Source organism: Apodemus sylvaticus, chromosome 5 (genome assembly GCF_947179515.1).
Source record: "Apodemus sylvaticus chromosome 5, mApoSyl1.1, whole genome shotgun sequence".
NCBI classification, from domain to species: domain Eukaryota; kingdom Metazoa; phylum Chordata; class Mammalia; order Rodentia; family Muridae; genus Apodemus; species Apodemus sylvaticus.
The window spans coordinates 160930578-160955809 of NC_067476.1; the positions used below are offsets into that span (position 1 = coordinate 160930578).

General features: G+C 39.8%; 1 protein-coding gene across 2 annotated transcripts in view; it reads right to left on the reverse strand.

Annotated features, from left to right (window-relative positions):
- Positions 1-667: 667 nt before the first annotated feature.
- LOC127686354 (zinc finger protein 239-like) overlaps positions 668-25232 on the reverse strand; it is a 234054-nt gene continuing 209489 nt past the window's right edge. The window contains exons 1-4 of one of the 2 annotated variants that reach the window (XM_052184485.1): positions 11325-11471; positions 4519-4645; positions 4263-4323; positions 668-3113 (exon numbers count right to left, since the gene is read on the reverse strand). In XM_052184485.1, coding sequence (XP_052040445.1) covers positions 2240-3113; positions 4263-4323; positions 4519-4645; positions 11325-11327 — 1065 coding nt within the window. In that variant the 5' untranslated portion in view covers positions 11328-11471 and the 3' untranslated portion in view covers positions 668-2239. Of the gene's footprint in view, positions 3114-4262; positions 4324-4518; positions 4646-11324; positions 11472-25232 lie in introns of those variants that run through there. The other variant, XM_052184487.1, reaches the window with a different exon arrangement.

Sequence of the window (25232 nt, forward strand, 5' to 3'; positions counted from 1 at the left end):
CATGGCAATCCTCTTTGGTCCCCCTGCCCACAAATCCAAAAGTCCTGTCTCTGTCTCCCTGCCTAGCCATTTGCTGCTTGCAATTTTATTTACCAATCAGAATCAGCTTGAGGCAGGGAATCTTGGTGTCTCAAAGGCAGGATTCTTATGCAATTTGGGAACCAATTTAACACAATAGCATTAGAACCAATATACCACAATTGGAGACAAGCAGAAAAAAAAACACCTAAAATATTGCCTTTTTATTCTCTACCTCCATTTAATGATATAGTGAAACTAAGTTCAAGTTCCCAGGCATGGGGGAGATGGCAATTTTCCACCAGTGGACCACTTCCATTATTCATCTTTTGTTCTTGAAAACATAATGACTATCTCTAGCAATGTTTTCTACTATTCATCTTGTGTTCATCAAAACATAACACCTGTTCCTTATCACCAAAGAACAAATCGATGTGACTGATTGAACTGTAACACCCACATTCTATAACAGTATGTATGTTCCATAACCAGCTATACCTAAATACTGATTGGTGGGAAAATGTATCTGTAACTTGGCACATATGTTTTTCTTTCCTTTTTTGAATTTTTTCTTTATTGTTTAATCTTTTTTTTACAATCCAGACTTTATACCTCTCCCCATCCCACACCTCCTCTCCCATTGTCCAAGATGTCCCCATGCATCCCCCACCCCGCCCCACCAGACCTTCCAACTCCCTGGAGCCCCAAGTCTCTGGAGGGTAAGGTGCATCTTCTCTGAGTCCAGACCCAGCAGTCCTCTGCTGTTTATCAGCTGCCTAGTTGGTGGTTCAGTGTCTGAGAGATACCCAGGGTCCAGGTTAGCTCAGACTGCTGGTCTTTCTCTAGCATTGCCCTCCTCAACTTCTTCCAGCTTTTCATCCAAAGGAGTCACCAGTTTCTGTCCATTGGTTGAGTGTAAATATCTGTGTCTGACTCCTTCATCTACTTATTGGATGTTTCAGATATCTAATAAGCAGTCAGGATAGGGCCCTGTTTGTAAGCATAACAAAGCACCAGTAAGTGTCAGACCTTGAGGCCTCCCGCTAAGCTAGACAGCAATCTGGGCACATCACTGGACCTCCTTTTCCTCAGGCTCTTCTCCATTTTGTTCCTGCAATTCTTTCAGAGAAGAACAATTCTGGGCCAGAGTTTTTGACTGTAACATTCTGGCTCACAGCAGGGAGGGCTATGCATTTCGAGTCACACTAGGCTCTGAGTGTCCTGTCTCATCATGACCCAGGAGCAGCTGTATTACAATAAATTCCTGTGATTTCCATTACCTGAGTATGAGTTGTGCTGGATATGAGAGGACCCCATACCTGAAAGGCTCTACCACATTGTTTAGACTCATAGACTTTTTCTCCAGTATGACTACTTTCATGAGGATGATGATTGTAGAAATATGCAAAGGCATATTTCTTTCCCATATTGAATGCATTCATATGGTTTCTCTTTCATGAAGATGAAGACTTGGAAATTTTGAAAAGGCTTCAAAATACTAAATATATTCATAATTTTTCTCCAGTATGAATTGTTTCATGATGAAGACTATAGAAATTTGTGAAGTCACAGGATCTCTCTACTGCATGGCTTCTTTTATGCCTTTGAATATGACTGAATATAACCACATTGCTTATATTCATAGGATCTCTCACCTGTATATCTTCTTTTATGTATTGAAGATGATTGCAATGTACAATGGCTTTACCCCATTGGTGACATTCATAGGGTTTCTCTCCTGTGTCTTCTTTTACTTACATGGAGATTATTTACTGTGAGCTGGAAAAGGTTTTCCACATTGCTTATATTCATAGGGTTTCAATCCAGTGTATATTCGTTTAGCTGTTACAGGATGACTGTTTTATACAAAGGCTTTACCAAATTTAGTTACATTCAAAGGATTTCTCTCGAGTACATGTTCTTTTATGGATTTGAAGATGATTGTGATGTAGCAGGCCTTCAGCACATTGATGACATTCATAGTTTCTCACTTGTATATGTTCCTCTTTATCTTTGAAGGCCACTGCTTTGTGAAAAAGTTTTAAAAACATATTGAATAAATCCAATACTTTCTCTCCCATATATGTACTTTTATGATTTTGGTGACCACTGCTTTGTGAAAAAGCTTTACCACATTGGTTACAAAGGGTTTCTTTAAACTAAGCTTTCTTTTATGTGAAGACTATTGATTTTTGAAAAAGCTTTTCCACATTGGTTACATTCATAGTGTTTTCTCCAGTATATGTACGTTTATGTACTTGGAGATTATACCTTCCTGCAAAGGCGTTACCACATTGCTTACATTCAAAAGGGTTCTCTCTTGCATGTGTTGATTTATGTATTCAGAGACCACTGCTTCAAGCAAAGGCTTTACCACAGTGGTTACATTCATAGAGTTTTTTGCTGTATGTTTTTGCACATGTCTTTGGAGGTCTCTCTTTCCTGCAAATGCTTTATCACATTGGTTACACTCATAGGGTTTCTCTCCTGTATGAGTTCGTTTATGGTACTGGAGACCACTGCTTCCTGCAAAGGCTTTACCACACTGGTTACATTCATAGGATTTCTCTCCTGTATGTGCTCGTTTATGTCTTTGGAGATTACTCATTACTGCAAAGGCTTTGCCACATTCGTGACATTCATAGGGTTTCTCTCCTGTATGTGTTCTTTTATGATATTCAAGACCATTCCTCTTTAAAAAACCTTTACCACATTGGTTACATTTAAAAGGTTTCTCTCCTGTATGTGTCTGTTTATGTAATCGGAGAACACTGCTTCCTCTAAAGGCTTTACCACATTGTTTACATTCATAGGGTTTCTCTCCAGTATGTATTCTTTTATGATATTCGAGTCCACTGTTTCCTGAAAAGGCTTTCCCACATTGGTTACATTCGTAGGGTTTCTCTCCGGTATGTGTTCTTTTATGATATTCAAGACCACTGCTACCTGCAAAGGCTTTACCACATTGGTTACATTCATACGGTTTCTCTCCATGGTGTGTTCTTTCATGCCTTTGGGTATGACTCTGATAGGCAAAGGTCTTATCAAATTGAATAATCTCAGAAGGTTGCTCTCCAGTATGACTTCTATTATGCCTGAAAATAAAATTGACACATGTGAAATCTTTCTCATACTGTTTATACTGATGGGTCTTTTTATTTGTATGAATTCATCTATAATTCAGTTTAACTGTAAAGAACAATCTGATCTGAACACACTATCAGTTTGTTTACATCAAAGGTGTTCCCCTTCATTATGGGTTGTTTTACATCTTTGAAGATAGATGGAGTGGGAAGAGCATTGATTACCTGGCTCACATTTATAGAATACTTTTTCTATAAGAGTTTATTCACACATTTGAGGAGAACAGGAAAAATGCAGAGCTCTTGCACACTGACTGCATTCATAAATTTTACTACCATGTGAGTAATACTACATTTGCAACATGAACCAACAGAAACAGAAAAACTTCTATGTCCCTAGTTCTCATAAAGATTTTCAGCATTTGATTTGGTAAATGTCCCCAATAATGTTAGAACTTATTTATAAACTTATACCACACTTAGAAAGTCTACTCAAAGTGAGGTGTACTGCATATCTTCTAATTGTTCTCAAAAAAAGAAAGGCATGTGGCTTCTTTCGGTATTCCTATGCGCACATGGCTTCTAGCTGTCATGTCCGTTAACATTCATATTAAAGGAAGAATAACGAGTGAAAAGGTTCCACACTGCATTCTCACAGTCTGATTTCTTTCCTCATAGAGATATGGTACAAGGGATTAAGGTTTCTCCACAAAAACCATCCCTGAATCTCATAAACTCTCCATCTTTCTAAATTTACCAATGGTATTACAAGTATATGTTACCAACAGATTTACTATGCAGTATTTGCTTATTACTAGATTTTAGACATACTTGTCACCTAATCCATGTGTGTCCCTTGTGCAATAGCTAAGTGGCATGAGACTGAACAGACAGACAGTCCTACAGCATTGCTCTACTGGCCTTTATTCAAATAGCGACAAATCTGTTAAGTCATTGTTTCTGTGTTTTTGAACTTAAAAGAAATGCCTTGCAAACACAAATTGGATACCTGCCAGTGACATACATTGTTTTATGATATTTAATAATCATCCATAACTTAAAGCAGTGCTTATTTTACCCTACTGATTTCCTTTACAACTTGTAGCGCATATTAAACTTTCTTCATAGGCATTTTCTTATGAGCTTGCACATGAAAATTACCTTCCATGACTTCTAGAACTTTGAAAATGGTCTTCAATAGTACGTTCTTCCCAAATATAGCCTAAAATATGGTACCAGAGAAAGTATATTACATTACTAGATTTAGGCAACATTTAACTTACTAACTTGAGTGAACTTTAGAACTACGACTGATTTATTCTCCTCATTCCCAACTGATATTACAAAAACAAATATCAATAACAAAGGAACAGTTGTCTCTACATTTTACAAAGTGAAAAAAAATTCATTCTATTACCTATAGCTGTGAGATTTCTATAGGTCTCCAGCATCACATCTTTGTAGAGGTTCTTCTGAGAAGAGTTCAGCAAAGCCCACTCTTCCCGAGTAAAGTTCACATGCACGTCATCATAGGTCACTACATCCTAGAAGATCCAGGATATATGTTCATAAGAAGGCGTGGTCTTGACAACAGTGTTAATGTGTACTTCAAAATGAATAATTTTTGACTGAAATCCCCATCTACATAAGACTTTTTATCCAATATATAAACAGTCTTTCACAATTGAACAGAAATAAAAACGTAAGTAAATGTTGAAGCAAATAAATGATCTCTGGGAACCTGATGCCTCAGTATTAAGATGTTGGGTATGAAACACGATCCTGCTAGACCTTCCTCACTTTCTGTTCCCTGAGATGCAGTACTGCAGCTTCCTCTCACATGTCTGTGCCTCCTATAGATACAAAAGACCATTTTCATCTTCCCTTCCTTTCTTGCCCCATGTCTGTGTCTGAGCCCCCAACTATGGGCAGAAGCCCCCAACTCAACTACAAGCCAGTCTTTCAGGAGACCAAGCAGTCTGTCCAAAGACCCATCTCACTATCTGTCACCCAAGACGGAATTCTCATAGTTGCCCAAAACTCTGCAGCGCAGTATCAGGGAAAGCTTCCTCTGCCCGTTTCCATGTGACCAGTTTTATGTTCTTTTCAAAATAACTAAGGAACCTACACCAGGAAAAATGTGAACTTGACCAATGTTACCTGTGCTTGTATACAAATAAAAACAGATTTCATGACTCCTACAAATATAACTGAACTGACCCCTAAACTGTTATATTTCTAACCTTCCAGCTACTACTAATCTGCCTTCCAAACAGAAAGGCCCCATGGTATGGAGTTCTGTCCATAAATGTAGGCAATCAGAAAGGGCTACGGCTCTGCAGCTCTTCATGACGCGTAGAAATTTCAGGCAAAACTAGCCCCATTAAAACCCAAACACAACACAATATTGAATAATAATTTAATATCTGCTTCCTGCCACATGGACAATGTTACAGGATGTGGAAACTGTCTATCTACCCACCCAGCAACACACACACCTGAGAAATGTGGGCACCTCACAAGTTCCTTTTCTAACCAAGAATTGAATTGTATCATGCCATTGTGACTGGAGGTAATAGAAAGGTTAAAGAATTCTTTCCCCCTCCCCCCCCCAAGACAGGGTTTCTCTGTATAGCCCTGGCTGTCCACTGTCCTGGAACTCACTCTGTAGACCAGGCTGGCCTTGAACTCAGAAATCTGCCTGCCTCTGCCTCCCAAGTGCTGGGATGAAAGGCGTGCGCCACCCGCTGCCTGGTAAGGATTCTAATCAAATACCTCTGAAGGATGATCGCAATCACCTCTTTTCTACTAAAACTATTTATAAAATTAGTCACACCAAACTGGATACAGAAGGTTCACAAATTCCAGAGGTCAAACCTTCACTTTTACAATGTCATCCTACTACACACCAAAAGCAATTCCTGTGTGTACACACTGGATAGTGACATTTAAGTTCCACTCCATGCCACTCCCAGGGCTACAGAGCCTCCCCTAATCATGGGAATCCATACTTAGGAATGGTCAAAGGACAAGGGCCTCTGCTATGATTACCAATGGACCAACAGAACCACACTCTGACCCATCTTAGTACCAGCAGATCTGACTCCGATAGTTCTGCAGACATGGTCCTCCTGCCCTGGCAATGGAGATGCCCACATTCACCAGGGCATGGCTTCTGGTGTTCCTCACAGCTTCTCACACATGCATCTGAGGAGAATCCTGCAAAGAATCTCCAAGCTACCTTCCAGTACTGTTCCTGATCGATAGTACTGCCCAGAGTCCCCCATTAGCTTGGAAAATTGGCTGGGCTTCAGGACAGTAAGTAGCAGCTCCTCTCCTTGGGGAATCACAGAGCAAATCAGATAGCTGAAGCCATCAAAGCTCTGCTCTTCAACACGACATGCAGACATAGCCCTAGTCTGGGAAATTTGCATTTAATAGAATGGTCCAGTCTTGCAGACCACTTATATTCCCTTTTAAAGCTGCAGGGTCCTTTCTTTGCATATTCAATTATACATGCAATGTCCAGTGCAGTCATCTCTGCTTCATACTGGGCAAGTCCCGCAGCCAAACTGCAATCAAATTCATACAGTAACAGCAATTAAAAAGAAAAAGTGGTTATGAATTTTAAAGCTAGGAACAGTTAATGGGAGGGGAATGGGGGAAAAAAAAGAAATAAAAAGTAAAGGACATCACTGCTCCTAGGTAAGGTGGAGTAGGAAGTGTATTATACACAAAAGAGAGAACATAGCCAGAGCTAGTTATATCTGGAATAGTCTACAATAGACATGACCTTGAACCTATGGGAGAGAGGAAGGGGAGAAGCAAGAGCCAGATCAGGGGATCAGAATGATTAAGGAGAGGTCAAAAAGACCAGTTACCAAACGGTAGGATTACATAGGAATGGCTGGGAGATTGGCAGCCGCCTCCTGGGCTAGAGGGTGAGGTAGGTCAGCAATATTCTGTAACAGACAGGGACTGTGGTCTGATGAGAGAACCAGACAGGCAGGTTTGCTCTGATTTATTAAATATGCCTCTCATCTCCTTGTCCTAGGGTTTCAGACTTAACACTAGGGAGAAAAGAGATGGAAAAAAAATGATAAAATTATACTCTCAAAGATTATTTTTAAGAGTTAAAACACAATTTATGTTTATTCAGTAACTTTTAGTCCATATGTACTAAAGTGCACCAAGTAGGATTCACATCTTTTCTCTTAAACACTGTGTATTTTCGAACAGGAATAATGACATTCCTGCTAAGCACAGCCATACCAGTTTGTCTAGATCTTGTGTTGCTTGAACCAGTGAAAATACAGAAATTTGGTTTCTAGAACTAAGTTCAGTTCCTCATTCAGTTTCCTGACTGCTCCGGCCTGTGGACAGCCCCAAGAGGGCCAGTTTGGAATTTGACTGATTGTCTAAAATTGATTACCTGACTGCTCATGCTGAATGCCAACCACTGCCAGAGCAGAAAAACCTTGCCTTCTTCTTCCTCCTCCTTTTCTGTGCTGCAAGGACACCAGCTTCAAAGTTGGTCAGAGAACTCAGTTCTTACACAGGTCCTTCTTTATTTGGAATCCCCTCGCCTCTAATCCAGGGAGGTTAGACAGCATTCATTCACTGGTGTTTTCATCTCACTGACCAGTCAGAACCCAGCTTGAAAGGAGTTTTGGGTCTGTTTTCCAAGCACTGGGCAGCAGAGGCAGGATTAGGTGGTCAAAGAAAGTCTAAACTACATGGTGTAAAGAAAGCCTGAGCTACATAAGATGTTGCTCTAATCAGACAGATACGAAATCTCTTTAGAAAAAGGAATGAGTCGGGTAGTGGTGGCTCATGCCTTTAATCCCAGCACTTGGGAGGCAGAGGCAGGTGGATTTCTGACTTTGAGGCCAGCCTGGTCTACAGAATGAGTTCTAGGACAGCCAGGGCTACACAGAGAAACCCTGTCTCGAAAAAACCAAAAAGAAAAAAGAAAAAGGAATGAAATTCTTAATTTCTGGGAAACACAGGAGAATAGAAACAAGTAAAAGATCAGAGCACCTATGCATAAAGGAAATGAAATTAACAAATACCAAAAACTGACATTTTAAAAAGGTAAATATAATTGAAAAAATACGTTGATGTACTGATTTGAAAAAGACCAGGCCCTTCCTGGTAGAAGGAATGGCATTAATAAGATAGTGTTTGATGTTGTCCCTATGTGTTTCATTAACTACTGAGATCTACAACATGACACACACAGCTACAGCTAGTGGCATGTGTTTTACATTTCTGAGCTCACAGTCCCCAATCTAGTTTTATTTAATCACCTATATTATTTAATACATGCTGTAAAATTACAAAATTATTCACCCTTCCTGAATCAGGTACTTTTCCAGAATGGTGACACCTGCAGCAGACTCCCTTAATCTTTGCTCTGTGATCTAGCCCTACTTCACGACAGTGACCACAGTAAACCATTCCCCTGGTTCCCATCTGAAGGTGGAAGGAATGGACAGTTCATTAAGTGACTCAAATGAGCAATTATAAAACACTGTTGTGCTACATTCCTTTAACTCAAGAGTTTAGGAAGTTTCAAAGAGGAAACCAAGGCCATTGCCCTGGGGAGCAACACACTTAGGATCAAGGCTACCTGAGCCAGCATAGCTCATCTTAGATACTTCTCTATAAAGGGAAGATGCAGCTCTCCCAGAAATAATGTCATCCCAAAAAGAAGAAATCACTCCACATACTTTAAGACTCTGAAGAGCCTTAAACTACTGGGAACCTCTCCTCCCCCACACCCTGCTCCTCCCCCCACCCCCCAATTGAACAACGCAGGGCCTGAGATTGATGCAAAAGAAACAATCACTGTTCCAGTGGGCTGGGGGCAGCCCTTTTGGCCAGATTTTATAGTTTTCAGGGATAGAATAGAGCAACAGTCACTATTCACAATGTAATTGGCAAAACATTGTGACTTTTAAATTGATTGGTACTTAGGGGATGAGGTGGCAAGGACTTCCCTTGACTGTAGGTAGCCAATGTTAGCTCACCCTTCGGTTTTCCTGAGGAATGTGATCCAGGAAGGGAGGGGTGCCTACTTACTCCCTTCGCCCTCCTCTCCCTTCCAGGAAGGGAGGGGTCTTTATCCTCAGGGGACTGGTGAAATTTTCCAAATGCCCTGAGCTGACCTCTTCAATACAATTAAAGCATTAATTGGGATTTTTTTTTTTTTAATGACAGCATGATTCAGCTCTGGCTAATGCTCAATGAGGACCCAGCCAAAAACAGATTTCGGATTCTACACATGCTGTCATCCACAAGTTTCTTTCCAGTTCAGGCCTCAGGTTATGCTGAAAAATTTAAATATGGACTGGAGATTGCAAGTCCTACTTAAAGAAAGCTAGGAGATGTACATAGCAAAGATCCCCAAAATAATTTCTTAAGTGAGTCAGATCCCTGAAATCCCAGGTCATTTTTCCATGATGGGTTCCTGTGTTGGAGGTCCCAGAAGATAAGAAAGATAGCAAGAGTAGAGGGTAGAATGTACAACAGCTGTGGTGGGAAGATCTTACACAAGCTATGTCTTATTCCAAGTAAGTGTCTTAAGAGTAGCATCTTGCAGTCGGGCAGTGGTGGCACATGCCTTTGATCCCAGCACTTGGGAGGCAGAGGCAGGTGAATTTCTGAGTTCGAGGCCAGCCTGGTCTACAGAGTGAGTTCCAGGACGGCCAGGGCTACACAGAGAAACCCTGTCTCGAAAAAAAAAAAACCAAAACAAACAAACAAACAAACAAAAGAGTAGCATCTTGCATAGTACTTGCAAGGGATGAGTGGAAAGAAATGGAGACTTCTATGAAATCAGCAGAAACTATCAGACAGTGGGACAAACTTAGGAGAAGTCTAATAAAACAATGCTGTACAAGGGAAATACCAAGTATCAAAGAAACAAAACAAAAAACAAAACAAAACCCACCATTATTGACCAAGCCCACAGTCCACTTGGGACTGATAACTATATTACCATATACAGCAAAGAGTGGGAACCTCAGGGTCTGAAGCCTCCCCTCCTCACGTGCCCTGCAAGCAAACCATTACCACCTCTCCTAACCCTAATCTTGACTTAAGAGAAAGAGCTCTATTTTCTGTTCAGTACACCAGGGCCTTAGGCAAAGCTCCTAATGCCTAAGGCTCCAGGTGTTAAGGGTCTGGAATTTAGGAATGAGATGCAATTCTCCACATATTAGCGTCAAGCCTTATTTGAGTGGACCAACCCTCAACACAACAGTACTTTTCCTTTCACAGAGCTGTTACTGTGTGTTGTCCTGCCCTTGGGGCAAAACCATGCTTTTCCCAGGAAGAAAACTGAATCTTTATGGCACACCAGGCGATAATGTTGCTTGTGACCCTATAATGCCATATTGAGTTCCTTGTTAGGGGCCTGCTCCTTGATATGTGGCCAGGCCTAAGACTCTGAAGAGCATTAGCTAGTGGGAACCTGCGTCCCGCCTACACCCCCTCCGCCCCCGCCCAAGTTACCAATTTGGAGCCTGAGCTTAATGCAAAAGCAAGAAAAATGCATTGTGTGCTGGGGGCAGCCCTTTTGGCTGACTCTGAACCAGACTTGGCTCCTTGTTATGGTTTGGAGGCACATGTCTGACAATCCCGGTAAACAAGCATGCACACTACTATACTAACCTCAAACAGGACTGCTTAGCATACTACATGCCTGTCAGGCGGTTTACAGGCAGTCCTACCTCAGGGACATTCTACTTAGTGTCACTTAATATTTCCTAAGCATTGGGAAATCCTTAACACCATCAACTCTACTCTTGTACATCACAGCTTAATACTGCAGTGCTACCCAACTCATGAAATGTCTTTTACAGCCTCCACAAAATCAACTCCAAATGGATCTTACACCTACATGTTAACTGCTAAGGGCAGAACTTAGAGAAGGTAAATGAGAAACCAGGGCTCTCAGGTTTGACATCCTGCCAAGGAAATTTCTCCACACAAGCCCTTCCTCAAATGCTTTGTGCAGATGCAGCCCCCATAATAAAATTATTCAGAGGCCATAGCCAGGTCCAAGGAGAGACTAGGTCCACAAGGACCTCACAGGTCCAGGTCTCCGCATCTGCCTGCCTGCTTCTTACCACCCAGCCGCTGGGAAGAGCCAGCACACATGCATTTCTTACTCAGATGCTTGCTCTTCCCCTCTGTGGGAGATGACCTTGCACTTACCATGTCTGGAGTTCTGAGCTTGCCGAGCTCCCTTCACTTCACCCAGCAGAGGCACTAAAAACAAATAACACAGAAACTCAGAAGTAGGCTGAATTTCAGAAAGGAAGTTGCCAGCTTGGTACCCGGAAGAGCCACTTCCTCTTCTGACTGGCAGGTCTGTGTGTGGATTTTAATTGGGTAGAGAGTCTTGTGTGACATGAGCACCACCATTAGGGACCGAGTGTACTAAAGAAACACAGCTTATTGGTTCCAAGATGAGCCAATCCTTTTCCAGATCTAGAGATTTGCATTTCAGCCAATCGCCTACCTGTCCGCCCTCCTGCCAAGCACCTCCAGGGTGGGGGGTGGGGGGGGGTGGGGAAGGAGGGCGGGAACTATGAATTCCTGCTGCTCAGCTGCCTGCTGCTTCCCTATGTGTGCAGTGTCGCTGTGTTTACTGCTTTGCAAATTTGGAGCTTGCCTGAACTTAAACCCCTGCACTCCGGAGGCCCTTCTCCTTCTTCCTCTTAGAATCAAGCTGGGTAGCATGCATACCCCATCAATCAGCTTACATTGGAGTTTCCGATATGTTCCACAAGTGGACGGGTGCCCAGAATATTAACAATGAAGAAAGATTTTAGGAAACAAGATTTTGTTTTGTGGCTTCAGGCTAGGTTCAGGTAACCTACAGGTATGTTAAATCCGAAGGTTATAAGACAAGCCTCCGAACAGAATAGGAAATAGATGACAGACACGGTGGCTTTCCTGGATTCCCTGGCCTTTGTGGCCATCAGGCATCTGCAGGAAACAAAAATACAGAGGCAAAGCAACCATACAAATGACAGCTAAATTTTCTTTTATGAGGGAGAGAGAAAGAGAGGAGGGAGGGATGGGGGGGAGAAAGAGAAGGAGAGAAGGGGAAGGAGAGTGGGAGGGAGACAGAGAAGAAAAGAAAAACAAAATTAATAACATAGAGAGCACTGGAGAATCGGGACAACACATTAACTCTTAAAGTCACTTCAGTTGTTTAAACCCAGTGCCTTACAATCATGTTCAAAAGTAATATTGCCAAGCATGAGTGCAGTGCTATCAGTCCCAGAAGTTTGGAGACAAATCCATAGCCATGAATTTGAGGTCACCCTGGTCTGCATAGTCACTTCCATAATATAACCAATCTCAAATAGATCTTTTTTAAATGGTAGATGTGGTTGCACTGTTAAGAACCACGGAGCAATGACCTAAATGATGTGAAGTAAAAAATTATTTTATTTCCAGACCAATCTTGCAGTCTCCTCTGAATTAGGAGAGATAATCAGCCCTGAGTAAAAACAGAGAAACTTTTTGTGGTCAAACTCAAGGCAAAGATACATAATGATTATTACAAAACTGGAATGGCTTTGCAGTTAGTAATTTAATTAAAATCTGCATTTCTAAAACTGTGCCATGAACATTGGAAAAATTTATACTACGTAAATCTCAGCAGTATAGAGGAAACACAAGTCAAAATGACAAGATGTCCTTTAACTTGGGACATGATTAGAAACAACACCATAGTCAACAATATAGAAGTTATTCAAATTTTATCTGTAGGATTAATTTGGAACAGGAAGAAAAAATAATCCTTAACTGGCCCTTAACAAATATAATTGTGAGCCGGGCAGTGTTGGCTCATGCCTTTAATCCTAGCACATGGGAGGCAGAGGCAGGCAGATTTCTGAGTTCGAGGACAGCCTGGTCTACAGAGTGAGTTCCAGGACAGCCAGGCCGACACAGAGAAACCCTGTCTTGAGAAAAACAAAACAAAAGCAAAAACAAAACAATATATATATATATATATATATATATATATATATATATATATATATATATATATATTGTGATTGTTTATCTTTGTTGTTGTTTTTGAGACAGGGTCTCACTTAGAATGCCAACTGAACTTGATTCTCTAAATAAATTATAATTTACAACATTTATGGAATCTGTAATAAAGAGTAGTTTAATGCCCCAGTGTAGGGGAATTCCAGGTCATGGAGACAGGAGTGTAGGCGGGTGGGTAAGGGACACCCTCCTAGAAGCAGAAGAAGGGGGGATAGGATCGGGGTTTTTATGAGGGTAAAGGAGGAAAGGGGATAACATTTGAAATGTAAGTAAAGAAAATATCTAATAAAATTTAAAGAGAAAAGAGTAAAGGAGAATGTTCTTAAAGGGGTTTTTTCTTCAGAAATGTCTATAATTGTCAATCTTGGGATCACTCCCAATTTCAAAGACATGGGGCAGATCATAACTGCTCTAGAGATAATTTGATCAATATTCCTTCCTGGTTTCTATAATTGGAAGGGGTGATTTTCTGTGCTCTGATCTTCCACAGAACACTTCTGTATATTTCTTTCTATTGGTATTATAAAACACACCATGGACAAAGCAAATTAAAATTTCAGGCATCAATTTGGGCATAGAATCCCAAAGCATTAGCGTCAGGGCTGGCAGCACAAACACAGGGCATCAGGTAGAGCTGAGAGCTCTTATACTGAACCTCAGACAAGAGGAGGCTTGCAAGGTGGGCATGGTTAGAGGATGGGAAAGCCTGAAAATGCACCCATGTGACACTGCTTCCAAAAGGGCTTCCGAGAGTACTTTCTCTTTATTTTTCCATTTATTTATTACATTTACTTATTTATTGGTTATGTTATTTATTTACCTTTGAAATGTTCTCTCCCTTCCCGATTTCCCTTCTGAAACCCCCCTTTCACCCCCACTCCCCCCTCCTTCTATGAGGTTGTTCCCCTCCCACCTATCCACTCCTGCCTCCCTGCCCTATCTTTCCCCTAAGCTGGGGCTTTGAGCTCCCACAGAACCAAAAGTCTCCACTCCAACTGAAGCCAAACAAGGCCATCCTCTGCTACATATGCAGCTGGAGCCGTGGGCTGCCCCATGTGTACTCTGATTGGTTGTTTAGTCTCTGGGAGCTCTGGGGTGTCTGGTTGATATTGCTGTTCTTTCTCTGGGGTTTCAAACTCTTTCATCTTCTGAAGTCCATCCCCTAACTCCTCCATTTGGGTTCCCATGCTCACTTTGATAGTTGGCTGCAAACATCTGCATCTGTATTGATCAGGGGACACCTATACTGGACTCCTGTCAACAAGCACTTCTAGGAATCAGCCATAGGGTCTGGGTTTGGTTCTGCAGATGGGATGAATCCCTACGTGGGACAGTCTCTGGATGGCCTTTCCTTCAGTCTCTGCTCCATTCCTTGACTCTGCATTCTTTTGATAAGAGCAATTCTGGGTTAATTTTTTTGAGAAGGGTGGGTGGCTCCATTCCTCAATCGATGATCATGCTTAACATCTGGATATGGACTTTGCAGGTTCTCTATCTCCTTTGCTGTGTATTTCAGCTAGTATGATCCCAGTTAAGTCCTGGGAGCCTCTTGCTTTCCTGGCATATGGAATTTTCTAGTGGATACCCCCAGCTCCACACCCACACTGCTACACACCCCCTTTCAATTCCCTGACTCTCTGTACTTCTACTCCATCTCTTCCAACACCTGGTCCTGTCCCCCTTTTCCCTCCCCTCTTCTCTCTCTCCTGGGTCCCTTCCTCCCTCTACCTCCTGTGTTTATTTTGTTCCCCCTTCTAAGTAGGACTAAAGCATCCACACTTTGGTCTTCTTCTTGAGTTTCATGTCCTCGGTCACTTCTATAGTGGTCATTCTGAGCTTTTTGCCTAATATGCACTTATCAGTGAGTACCTATTATATGTGTTCTTTTGTGACTTGGTTATCTCACTCACGATGTTATTTCTAGTTCCATCCATTTGCCCGAGATTCAGTCATCAATATCAAGTTATATTCAGTGGGTAGGATTATAGCCATTTTAAATTGTGGCAAGGCTAAGGAGGTGTTTCCCTGGCAATTTAAAAGAGGTATTTCTAATAACCAGGATGGCAAATCTCTTTTATTGTTGTTGTTGTTATTATTATTATTATCTTTTATTACACTGGCTCACTTTCTGAGAGATCTCAAGTGTCCAGTTTTGTTGAGACTTCCTAAGCGGTCATTCACCTTCTCAACTTCTTCCTGCCTTTCCCTAATTCAACTCCATGCGTCTCCAACTTCAGACCATTGGTTGGGTGGAAGCATATGCTCTGTCTCAGTCAGTTGACTGCTGGGCCTCAGGAAGGACATTCATGCTGGGCTCTCCTCTGTAAGTAAGTCATAGCATCAGTAATAGTGTCAGGCCTGGGAGCCTTCCCTTGTGCTGAATCCCAGTTGGGGATGGTTGCTGGAACTCCTTTCCCTTTCTCTTCTCTTCTTTTGTCCCTGCAGTTCTTTTCGACAGGAACAATTCAGAGTCAGAGTTTTTGACTGTAGGATGGCAAAACTATCTGTCCACTTGAAGCCCTGTCTCTATGCTGGAGTGGGATTCTACAATTTACCTCTCCCCATTGTTAGGGACATTTCAGCTATGGTCCCTCCTTTTGAGTTTTGAGAGTCTCTCATCTCCAGGTGTGTGGTATCTTTATAAAGAAGGCCAAGTAGACATTAGAATGTTGTCACTCAGTCTCCACATATCTTTCTTGGCTTACACACACACACACACACACACACACACACACACACACACTCACACACCAGAAATGCTCATTAAAGCTACATCTCATCTGGGCAGTGGTGGCACATTCTTGTAATCCCAGAACTCTGGGAGGCAGAGGCAGGCAGATTTCTGAGTTCAAGACCATCCTGGTCTACAGAGTGAGTTCCAGTACAGCCAGGGCTATACAGAGAAACCCTGTCTTGAAAAAACCAAATCCAAAAAACCAAAAGCCGAACCAAACCAACCCAACCCAAACCAAAAAACCAAAAACTACATCTAATTGATGTTACATTATTTATCAACTCTAGATAATTCCCATTCATGGCATGCTTCAAGATGAATTGAAAAATGGTTACTGCCGGGTGGTGGTGGCGTCCACCTTTAATCCCAGCACTTGGGAGGCAGAGGCAGGCAGATTTCTGAGTTCGAGGCCAGCCTGGTCTACAGAGTGAGTTCCAGGACAGCCAGGGCTACACAGAGAAACCCTGTCTTGACGGAAAAATTGTTACTAATGAGAACATAAAGAAGCATGGAATGTCAAAAGATATGCATATATTGATAACAATCAGATATCCTTTCAAATACTTTGTTGGTGATTATCCAATTTAATGACATCTCTAAGAGACACATGAAAATGCTATTTGAGATATATATGAAGTATTTCATGATTGTTATATTCTCTTCTATTAAGCATTTTAACGTTAATATTGTTAAAATGTGTTGACAAAACAGAACACATTGGGGTGCATCTTCTATGCAAAAACTTGTATTCAATAGACTGACACGTGAAAATCAAGAGGTACAATGTAGCCTTGATTAATGACATCCAAGCCAGGCTACATAACAAATCACAAAATCTGAAGGGAATTTGTAACACTTGTGTTGCCACATCACATGTGACCCCATATCCCACTAAAGCTATAAGCCAAATTAAATTCTTTTATAAGTTGCTTTAGACATTGGGTTCTATCACAGCCATAACATAAAAGGCATTAATACACAGCCATAAAGTTTGACACTTGGTTGAGAAATGTTATGTAATTGAAGAGAAATATGATTACAATTTCAAACAAAATATAGAGGAACATCACATTATGCAGCTTGAATATATTGTTGACACAGTTTTTTCTCCTGAGAAGTAACCTCTGTGTTGGCTATAGATCGTCCCAAATCTTTTACAGTCATAGATTCCCTTCAGTGTGGTTCCATAAGTCCTCAAGGACTACTGGGATGTGGTAAGAATTTAAGAATGATTTTACACTGAACAGATTATTCTTGTATAAAGGAACCTTAAAGTACAAAAAGTTATGACACTGAGTACAAAAATAGGTTCTCCTGCAGTATGACTTTTTCTCATGGTATTTGAGAATACAGCTACGTGCAAATGATTTATCAATTGCTTATTCATAAGATTCCTGTCCACTATGTATTACATTTGTGGATAACTATGTTGTAAAAGGCCTTATCACATTAATTCCATTGGTGGGGTTTCTCTCCAATTTGGTAATTTTCTTATTTATTGAAAAGTGACTGATAGGTAAATATTGGGTGTAATGGTAATTGGTTAATACCCTCTACTCCCTGACAATGGAGTTCAAACGTACCAAATAGAACCAGCTGAAGATTGGAATCCACAGTATCTCAAATGTGTGATCCTTCTGTAATTTGGGAACTGATTTAGCACAAGTAGCATTAGAACCAATCCACAATATTTCACCTGTTTTGTTCATTAAAAGGGCCTTTTCTCTCAGATATACATTGAATATAGTTATAACAGCTATGTAAACTATAAGGTATATATACACTAACAACATCCAGTCCATCAATTTTGCCAATATATGTACATTACTCTAGCATCTATCCTAGCTTAAAGCGTTTACAATTCTACACCTGAATTATGTTTTGATTTTGATTTGCATTACCATGTGAAAATCCTTTCAAATCTACATCATCTTCCTCAAGGCTAAACAACTTTAAGCTTGATTTTAAGAGTATAACAAGTCTTCAAACACATTGGAGTTCCGAGAAAGACTTCATTTATAGGAAGCAAAAAACAGAGCTTACAAAACTTGCAGAGACAGCCTACTACATACACATCTCCTATTCCTCAAAATGTAGGATCAACTGTCTTTAGCCTCCTGGCACAAGATTATTTGTTAGAAATATTATGAAGGCCTAGTTTACTCTGTCTTGGCAGAGCTCCGCTTGACTATTCTTTATCTTGTGTCCTTTCTTTGACAGTATTTTTTGTCTGTAGATGAAGTAGGGCAATTCTTGCCCGGTGGCTATCTTTACAAAACTGGAGCAACTCCATATAGTATCTACTTTGAACCATGATGTGGGTGTTATCAGGAGCTGACATGTCTATTAGTCAAAATTCCAATAATAATGAAATGATTACAAATGCCAGATTCTGTGGATTTCTGATGTTTTGGAAGAAAAATTACATATTAACGTATATCTGACTTCTGAGCATGGAGGTGAGATTTCCACCTTCTCTTAAATATCTCTCTGGACGGGAACGGCTAGGAGTGCAGTGGAGCAACTGGGACAGGAGCCTTCCAGGCACCATTTAAACCAGGGAGCCAGGCAGCTCTACAGCCTTCTGTGCACAGACACTGCCAGAAGAACCTTGGTCTCTCAGGAGTATGGACACAGGCTTATAGGCCCACAGGAGGGACAAGCTCCAGCCAGAAACAGCAAGACCAAGTAACACCAGAGATAACCAGATGGTAAAAGGCAAGCACAAGAACCCTACCAACAGAAACCGAGGCTACTTGGCAACATCAGAACCCAGTTCTCCCACCACAGCAAGTCCCATCTACCCCAACACACTGGAAAAGCAAGAGTTGGATTTGAAATCTCATCTCACGATGCTGATAGAGGACTTCAAGAAAGATATTAAAAAACTCCCTTAAAGAAATACAAGCGACCATGGATCAACAAGAAAAAGCCCTTAAAGAGAAAACACAAAAATCCCTTAAAGAAATACAGGTGACCGTGGATCAACAGGTAGAAGCCCTTAAAAAGGAAACAAAAAACCCTTAAAGAATTACAGGAAAACACAAACAAGTGAAAGAACTGAACAATACCATCCAGGATCTAAAAATGGAAGTAGAAACAATGAAGAAATCACAAAGGGAGACAACTCTGGAGATAGAAAACCTTGGAATGAAATCAGGAGTCACAGATGTAAGCCTTAACAAGAGAATATAAGAGATAGAAGAGAAAATCTCAGGTGCTGAAGGTACCATAGAAAACATTGATTCAACAGTCAAAGAAAATGCAAAATGCAAAACATATAATCTTTCCACAAATCCATCCCTTCAAAGGATAATAGATGGAAAACACCAGCACAAGGAGGGAAACTACACCCTAGAAAAAGCAAGAAAGTAATCAGGAGTCATAGATACAAGCATCAACAACAGAATGCAAGAGATAGAAGAGAGAATCTCAGGTGCTGAGAATCTCACAAACATAAAATATCAAAAATATCAAGAAGCAACAATCACTATTCCTTAATATCTTTTAACATCATATCTCACAAACATAAAAATAACATCAAAAACAACAGGACGCAACAATCACTACTCCTTAATATTTCTTAACATCAATTCCCCAATAAAAAGACATAGACTAACAAATATTTTTCATGTAAATCTTCAATTTTATCAATTAATTTAGTAATGTTTATGTTTACCTTTTTATCTGTATTATTTTCCATGATAATCCTCAATCAGAAAATGTTTATAATTCCACTTTCAATCAACTTAAGAATATTTTTAGGTCTACCATTTTAGCTGTATAATTTTCCAAGATAATCTTCAATTTTAACATGTTTTTCTAAATATTTCTTCAATTTTATCAGAAATACTTTCCATGTAAATCTTCAATTTTATCAGAAAATGTTTATAATTCTACTTTCAATCAACTTAGAAATATTTTTATGCCTACCATTTTATCTATATAACTTTCCATGAAATAGTCAATTTTAACATTTTTGTATGTATTTCTTGAATTTTATCAGAAATATTTTCCTTGTAGATCCTCAATTTTATTAGAAAATGTTTATAATCTACTTTCAATCAATTTAGAAGTATTTTTATGCCTACCATTTTATCTGTATAATTTTCCATGATGATCTTCAATTTTAACATGTTATTCTATATTTTCTACAATTTTATCAGAAATATTTTCCATGTAAATCTTAAATTTTATCATAAAATGTTTCTACTTACTTTTTCAATTAATTTAGTAATATTTTTATTTCTACCATTTTACTCTTCAATTTTACATGAAAATTGTCAATTTTAACATGTTTTCTCTATATTTCTTCAATTTTGTTAGAAATATTTTCCATGTAAATCTTCAATTTTATGATAAAATGATTTTACTTCATTTTTTAAGAAAAAAAAGAAAAATTAAAACAAAACAAAAAACAAAATAAAACAAAAAACAAGTATATCTGAACTTCTATACCTTGTCTAAACTTAGCTATTTTTATGTGGATAAAATTGAAAACGCTTTATTATAAAATCAGAATCTAATATAACCATGTGTTTACTATCTGGCCCTTCAATTGCATAACTTAATGGTTTTAAAGAGTTTGTAATAGAATCTCTAGAGAATGCGTCAGAGGCTTGTTTTCTTAAATGAGTTGCATAGGCACAATGCCTATCTAAGAGTAACAATATTAATTTCAAATTCTGTACCAATGTACATAGATTTACACCAATGAAATCCTCAAATCTGTATCAATATATACATTCTGTACCAATTCAAGAAATTATAACTTTAAATTTGCAACAAATACAAAGATTACTGCAAATGTAATTTTATTGCTATACAATGTTTTGTTCAATAAATTTAGTAACACATCTCATATATTTCTTCTGTGCTTAAAATTAAGACCATTTCCAAATTATCCCCTAACCATAACTTATAAAATAGTCATAAACAGACATCCAAACGTAAGGGATCATGATGAAAACTCTCCACAATGTCTTCCTGCTGAATTGGGGCAATGCAATGTTTAAAGTGTGGTGAGTGGTGGGAAACTTAGAAAACCTTGTTAGAATTAAGAAAGCTAGCTTTAGCATTCATTTCCAGTCTCTGCAGGCATAGAAGACTCAGGGTTTGGCTGAAGTTCAGTTATCTGTCTGTAAGCTACATGAACTGAGTCCATGTTGAGTCAGCAACTATTTCTGAACCTGTTCTGGAAACAAGTCTCTGGAAACAGCATCAGGAGGCAGGGAGCTGGAACAACAGGTCACCTCAGTGTCCCTGCCAATGAATCTTGTCAGAGGGGAACATTCTGCAATATCTGAGTCTTACAACCAAGATTTCAGTACTATTAAGATATTCATGTGGATTGTGCAAGGTACACAGACCAGTTAAGGCTTAATTTGTGCTCCTTGTTTGATCAGGTAAAAGACAACTATCCTTTAAGGAGTTAATTTGATCAATAACCTATTGTAATAATTCTTCATTCATGCCATAGGAAGGATGACACAATGAATCTTAAGTGTTCTATAACCAACTGTATGTATTGTCTAATTTAAGTTGATGTTTTGGCTAGAGACTTTTTATGTCTAGGCCAGTTACAGGGCAGTTCCCATGTTTAACAGCAAATCATGTTTTATGCTTGTTTGATTTTCTCAATCTTTTTCTGTAGCCAAGATCTTCAGGGTGTCTTCCCCTGTCATATCTGATCCATATCACTCTGGAAGGGGTCCAAAGCCTTTTCTTCCTTCCTATTAGCACAAATATAGTCTCTTTCCCATAATAGCATGTCCCTGTTACAGTAACAAAATCATCAATTGTACAGATTGATTCAATTAGCAGCCTCCTTTCTCTTCAGTCTTGCCTATTTTCACATCTCTCCGAGGATTTTTAATAACATAAAACCACCAAACTTATAATGACACACATTTTGATAATTAAAACACTTTAAAACAATCTACACAATCTACACAATTGTCATTATCCTTTGAGACAGAGCTCCTTTACTGTCTCCTGCCTTGTTCTTACATAAGATCAAGGCTTAAATTTATTCTATCTGTCTGGGACAAGGATATTCTGCCTATCCCACGCTCTTGACCCACATTTAAGATCAAAAGACTTAATTTGTTTATAAATTCATGCTTAAACTCTCCCTACTATGGAGATTAATATCTCTATGAGTATATGCATATATCTCCTTTCACTTTATTTTATATAATTTGAACAAACATCCTTTCCATAACTTCAATTAAATTCCCTTCTATTTATTAGCCTATTTCCAGGCTCTTCACTGTCATACCTGGCCATGCAATACCAGTATTCCTGTGTTGCCCACAGTTAAAGAACGCCAGTGCCTGCCCTGGCACAGACTTTTAAAATTTTGTTTAGCCAGGCGATGGTGGAGCACACCTGTAATTCCAGCACCCTGGGAGGCAAAGGCAGGTGGATTTCTGAGTTCGAGGCCAGCCTGGTCTACAGAATGAGTTCCAGGACAGCCAGGGCTGTACAGAGAAACCCTGTCTCAAAAAAACAAAACAAAACAAAAACAAAAAAAAACAAAAAACAAAAACAAACAAAAAATTGTTTAAAGCCATTTTTTCCCATTCATTTTCCATTGTATAGAGATTAATACCTCTTATTATTTGTTGATAGGGTATCTCACGTTATATATGCCTTTGTTTCCTACTTTTGAGATCAAAGACCTGGATTACTTTATTCCATGTAAACAAAACAACTGCCATTATATCTCTTTTATCCTGAAACGCAATTAAAGAAATCTCATCTATCTCTCTCCTTCCTTTATCTGATTATAGTTAGCAGGCAGCCTGTACCATCTACCTCTGAATCTGCTTTCTAAGAAGTCTGTCTCTGTACAGGGCCTTTGAGTTCAAACTATCTGAGACAACCAGAAGCCTTTGAGAAGGGGCCTGGGTAAATCCTTACCACCCAGGATGTCTGGGTCAGCATGTCGGATTTTGCTGAGTCCCTGCTCAAGCCAGGAACCCAAGACTTATGCATATCAGTTCAGCTCACCTTTTGTTCTAATTGCAAACCTGCACTGCTTGATGAGGAACCACATGGCTCCAGGAAAACCAGAAACTCTAAGAATCCAATTTTCCACATCTCTCAATGTCTCATCACGGCATGTGTTTTCCATTTGAGAATCTCCAATTAATTGTTAATACTGAGTTCAAGCCTATAGGTGAGATGCGTTCTTCAGAGTTCCTTGGTTACTCTGCTCTACTACAGGATGCCACCTGTGCAAGTTCCTATCTCAGCTTGCAAATGCTTTGGATTCTCAAATGAAAGACACACAGCTTTCTTTAATATGCCTAAGTCAGCTCATTGTTTGGGCCACTCCCAAACATCCACATTGCTAATGCCGCCCCTGTGATACTCCTGAAGTGTTACTAAAATCTATATGACAACCTTGATACTCCAGAATCAACTGGAGGAGAAAACACTGGGGCCACCCTTCTACAGACAGCTCTTACATGGCTGGTACTCTGTCTTTCGAAGTTCTCAAACCTGCAGCCAATTCCTTTACTGGCATGGTGATCCTCTTTGGTCCTCTTGCCACAAATGGATCTCTGAATTCAGAAGTGCTTCCTCTGTCTCCCTGCCTAGCCACTGGCTGCTGGCAATTTCATTTACTAATTAGACCCAACTTGTGGCAGGAAAAGTCAGTGTCCAAAATGCAGGATTCTCATGAGATTTGGGAACCAATTCTACACAAGTAGCATGAGAATCAATACACAACAATTGGAAACCAACAGAAAACAAACGCAAACCAAACCAAAACAACAAGAACAAAAAACCCAACCCAAACCCCAGGTCCTAAGCATTGCCTTTTTTATTGCCCCTTTGTTATCACCCAGCATTTAATCATATGGTGAAACTAATTTCAAGTTCCCAGGCATGGGGGTTGGGGAGTTCCAACCTATATTTACTTATCTTTTGTTCTTCAAAACATAATGACTGTCTATAACAATGACTTCTGCTACTCGTCTTATGCTCCTCAAAACATAACACCTGTTTTTTTACTACCAAAGAACAAATCCATATGATTGGTTAAACTGTAACATCCACATTCTATAATAGTTGATACTGTAAACTACATGAGCCCCTATCTTATCTCCAAGATGTTTCTGTTCCTCTTTCCTTTTTACTTTTTTTTTTGATAATTTCTTTTTTTTAAATTAATTTTTTAATCTGTTTTTTTAAAATCCAGACATTCTACTACTCCTCCTGGTACACCTGCCAATTGTTCCACATTCCACACCTCCTACTCCAATCTCCAAGATGTCCCCACTCCCACCTCACCAGACCTCCCCACTACCTGGGACCTCAAGTAATTAAGGGTTAGTTACCTCTTTTTTGACCCAGTCCAGACGGTTTATGCTAGGTGGTGTTTGGCTCAATGTCTCAGAGATCCTGGGGTCCAGGTTAGTTCAGACTGCTGGTCTTCTTATAGCATCATGCTCCTCAACTTCTTCCAGATTTTCCCTAATTCAACCACAGGGGTCACCGGTTTGTCCATTGGTTGGGTGTAAATATCTGCATCTGAACCTTTGAGTTGCTTATTGGGCCTTTCAGAGGTCAGTGATGATGGCTCCTGTTAGTAAGCACACCACAGCACGAGGAATAGTGGTAGACCTTGGGGCCACCCACTGAGCTGGATCTTAATTTGGGCATGTCACTGGACCTTCTTTTGCTCAGGCTCTTCTCCATTTTTATTCCTGCATTTCTGTCAGACAAGAACAATTCTGGGAAAGAGTTTTTGACTGTGGGATGGCAGCTCTATTACATTCTGGCTCACAGTGGGGACGTGTGTTACAGGTGACACATGAGGCTCTGAGTATGCTCCCTAGCCTTGATCCAGCAGCAGCTTTATTACAATAAACTCCTGTCATTTGCATGGACCGGAGAGGACCTCATTCCAGAAAGGTTCCACCAGATTGTTTACACTCATATGATTACTTTCATAAAGATCACTATAAAAAGTCTTCCCCATATTGAATGCATTCATAGGGTTTCTCTTTTATGATGATGAAGACTTGGGAAATTTGAAAAGGCTTCACCATATCAAATATATTCATGCAGTTTCTATCCAGAATGGATTTTTTTTTTCATGAAGACGAAGACTACAGAAATGTGGGAATGCTGCACCATAGTAAATACACTCACAGGATTTCTCTACATATGGTTTATTTCCTGCCTTTGAATATGACTGACATGTGAAGGCTGTACCACACTGATTACATTCATACAATTTCTTACCTGTGTGCATTCTTTTACGTTTTTGAAGATGATTGCAATGCCCAAAGGCTGTACCC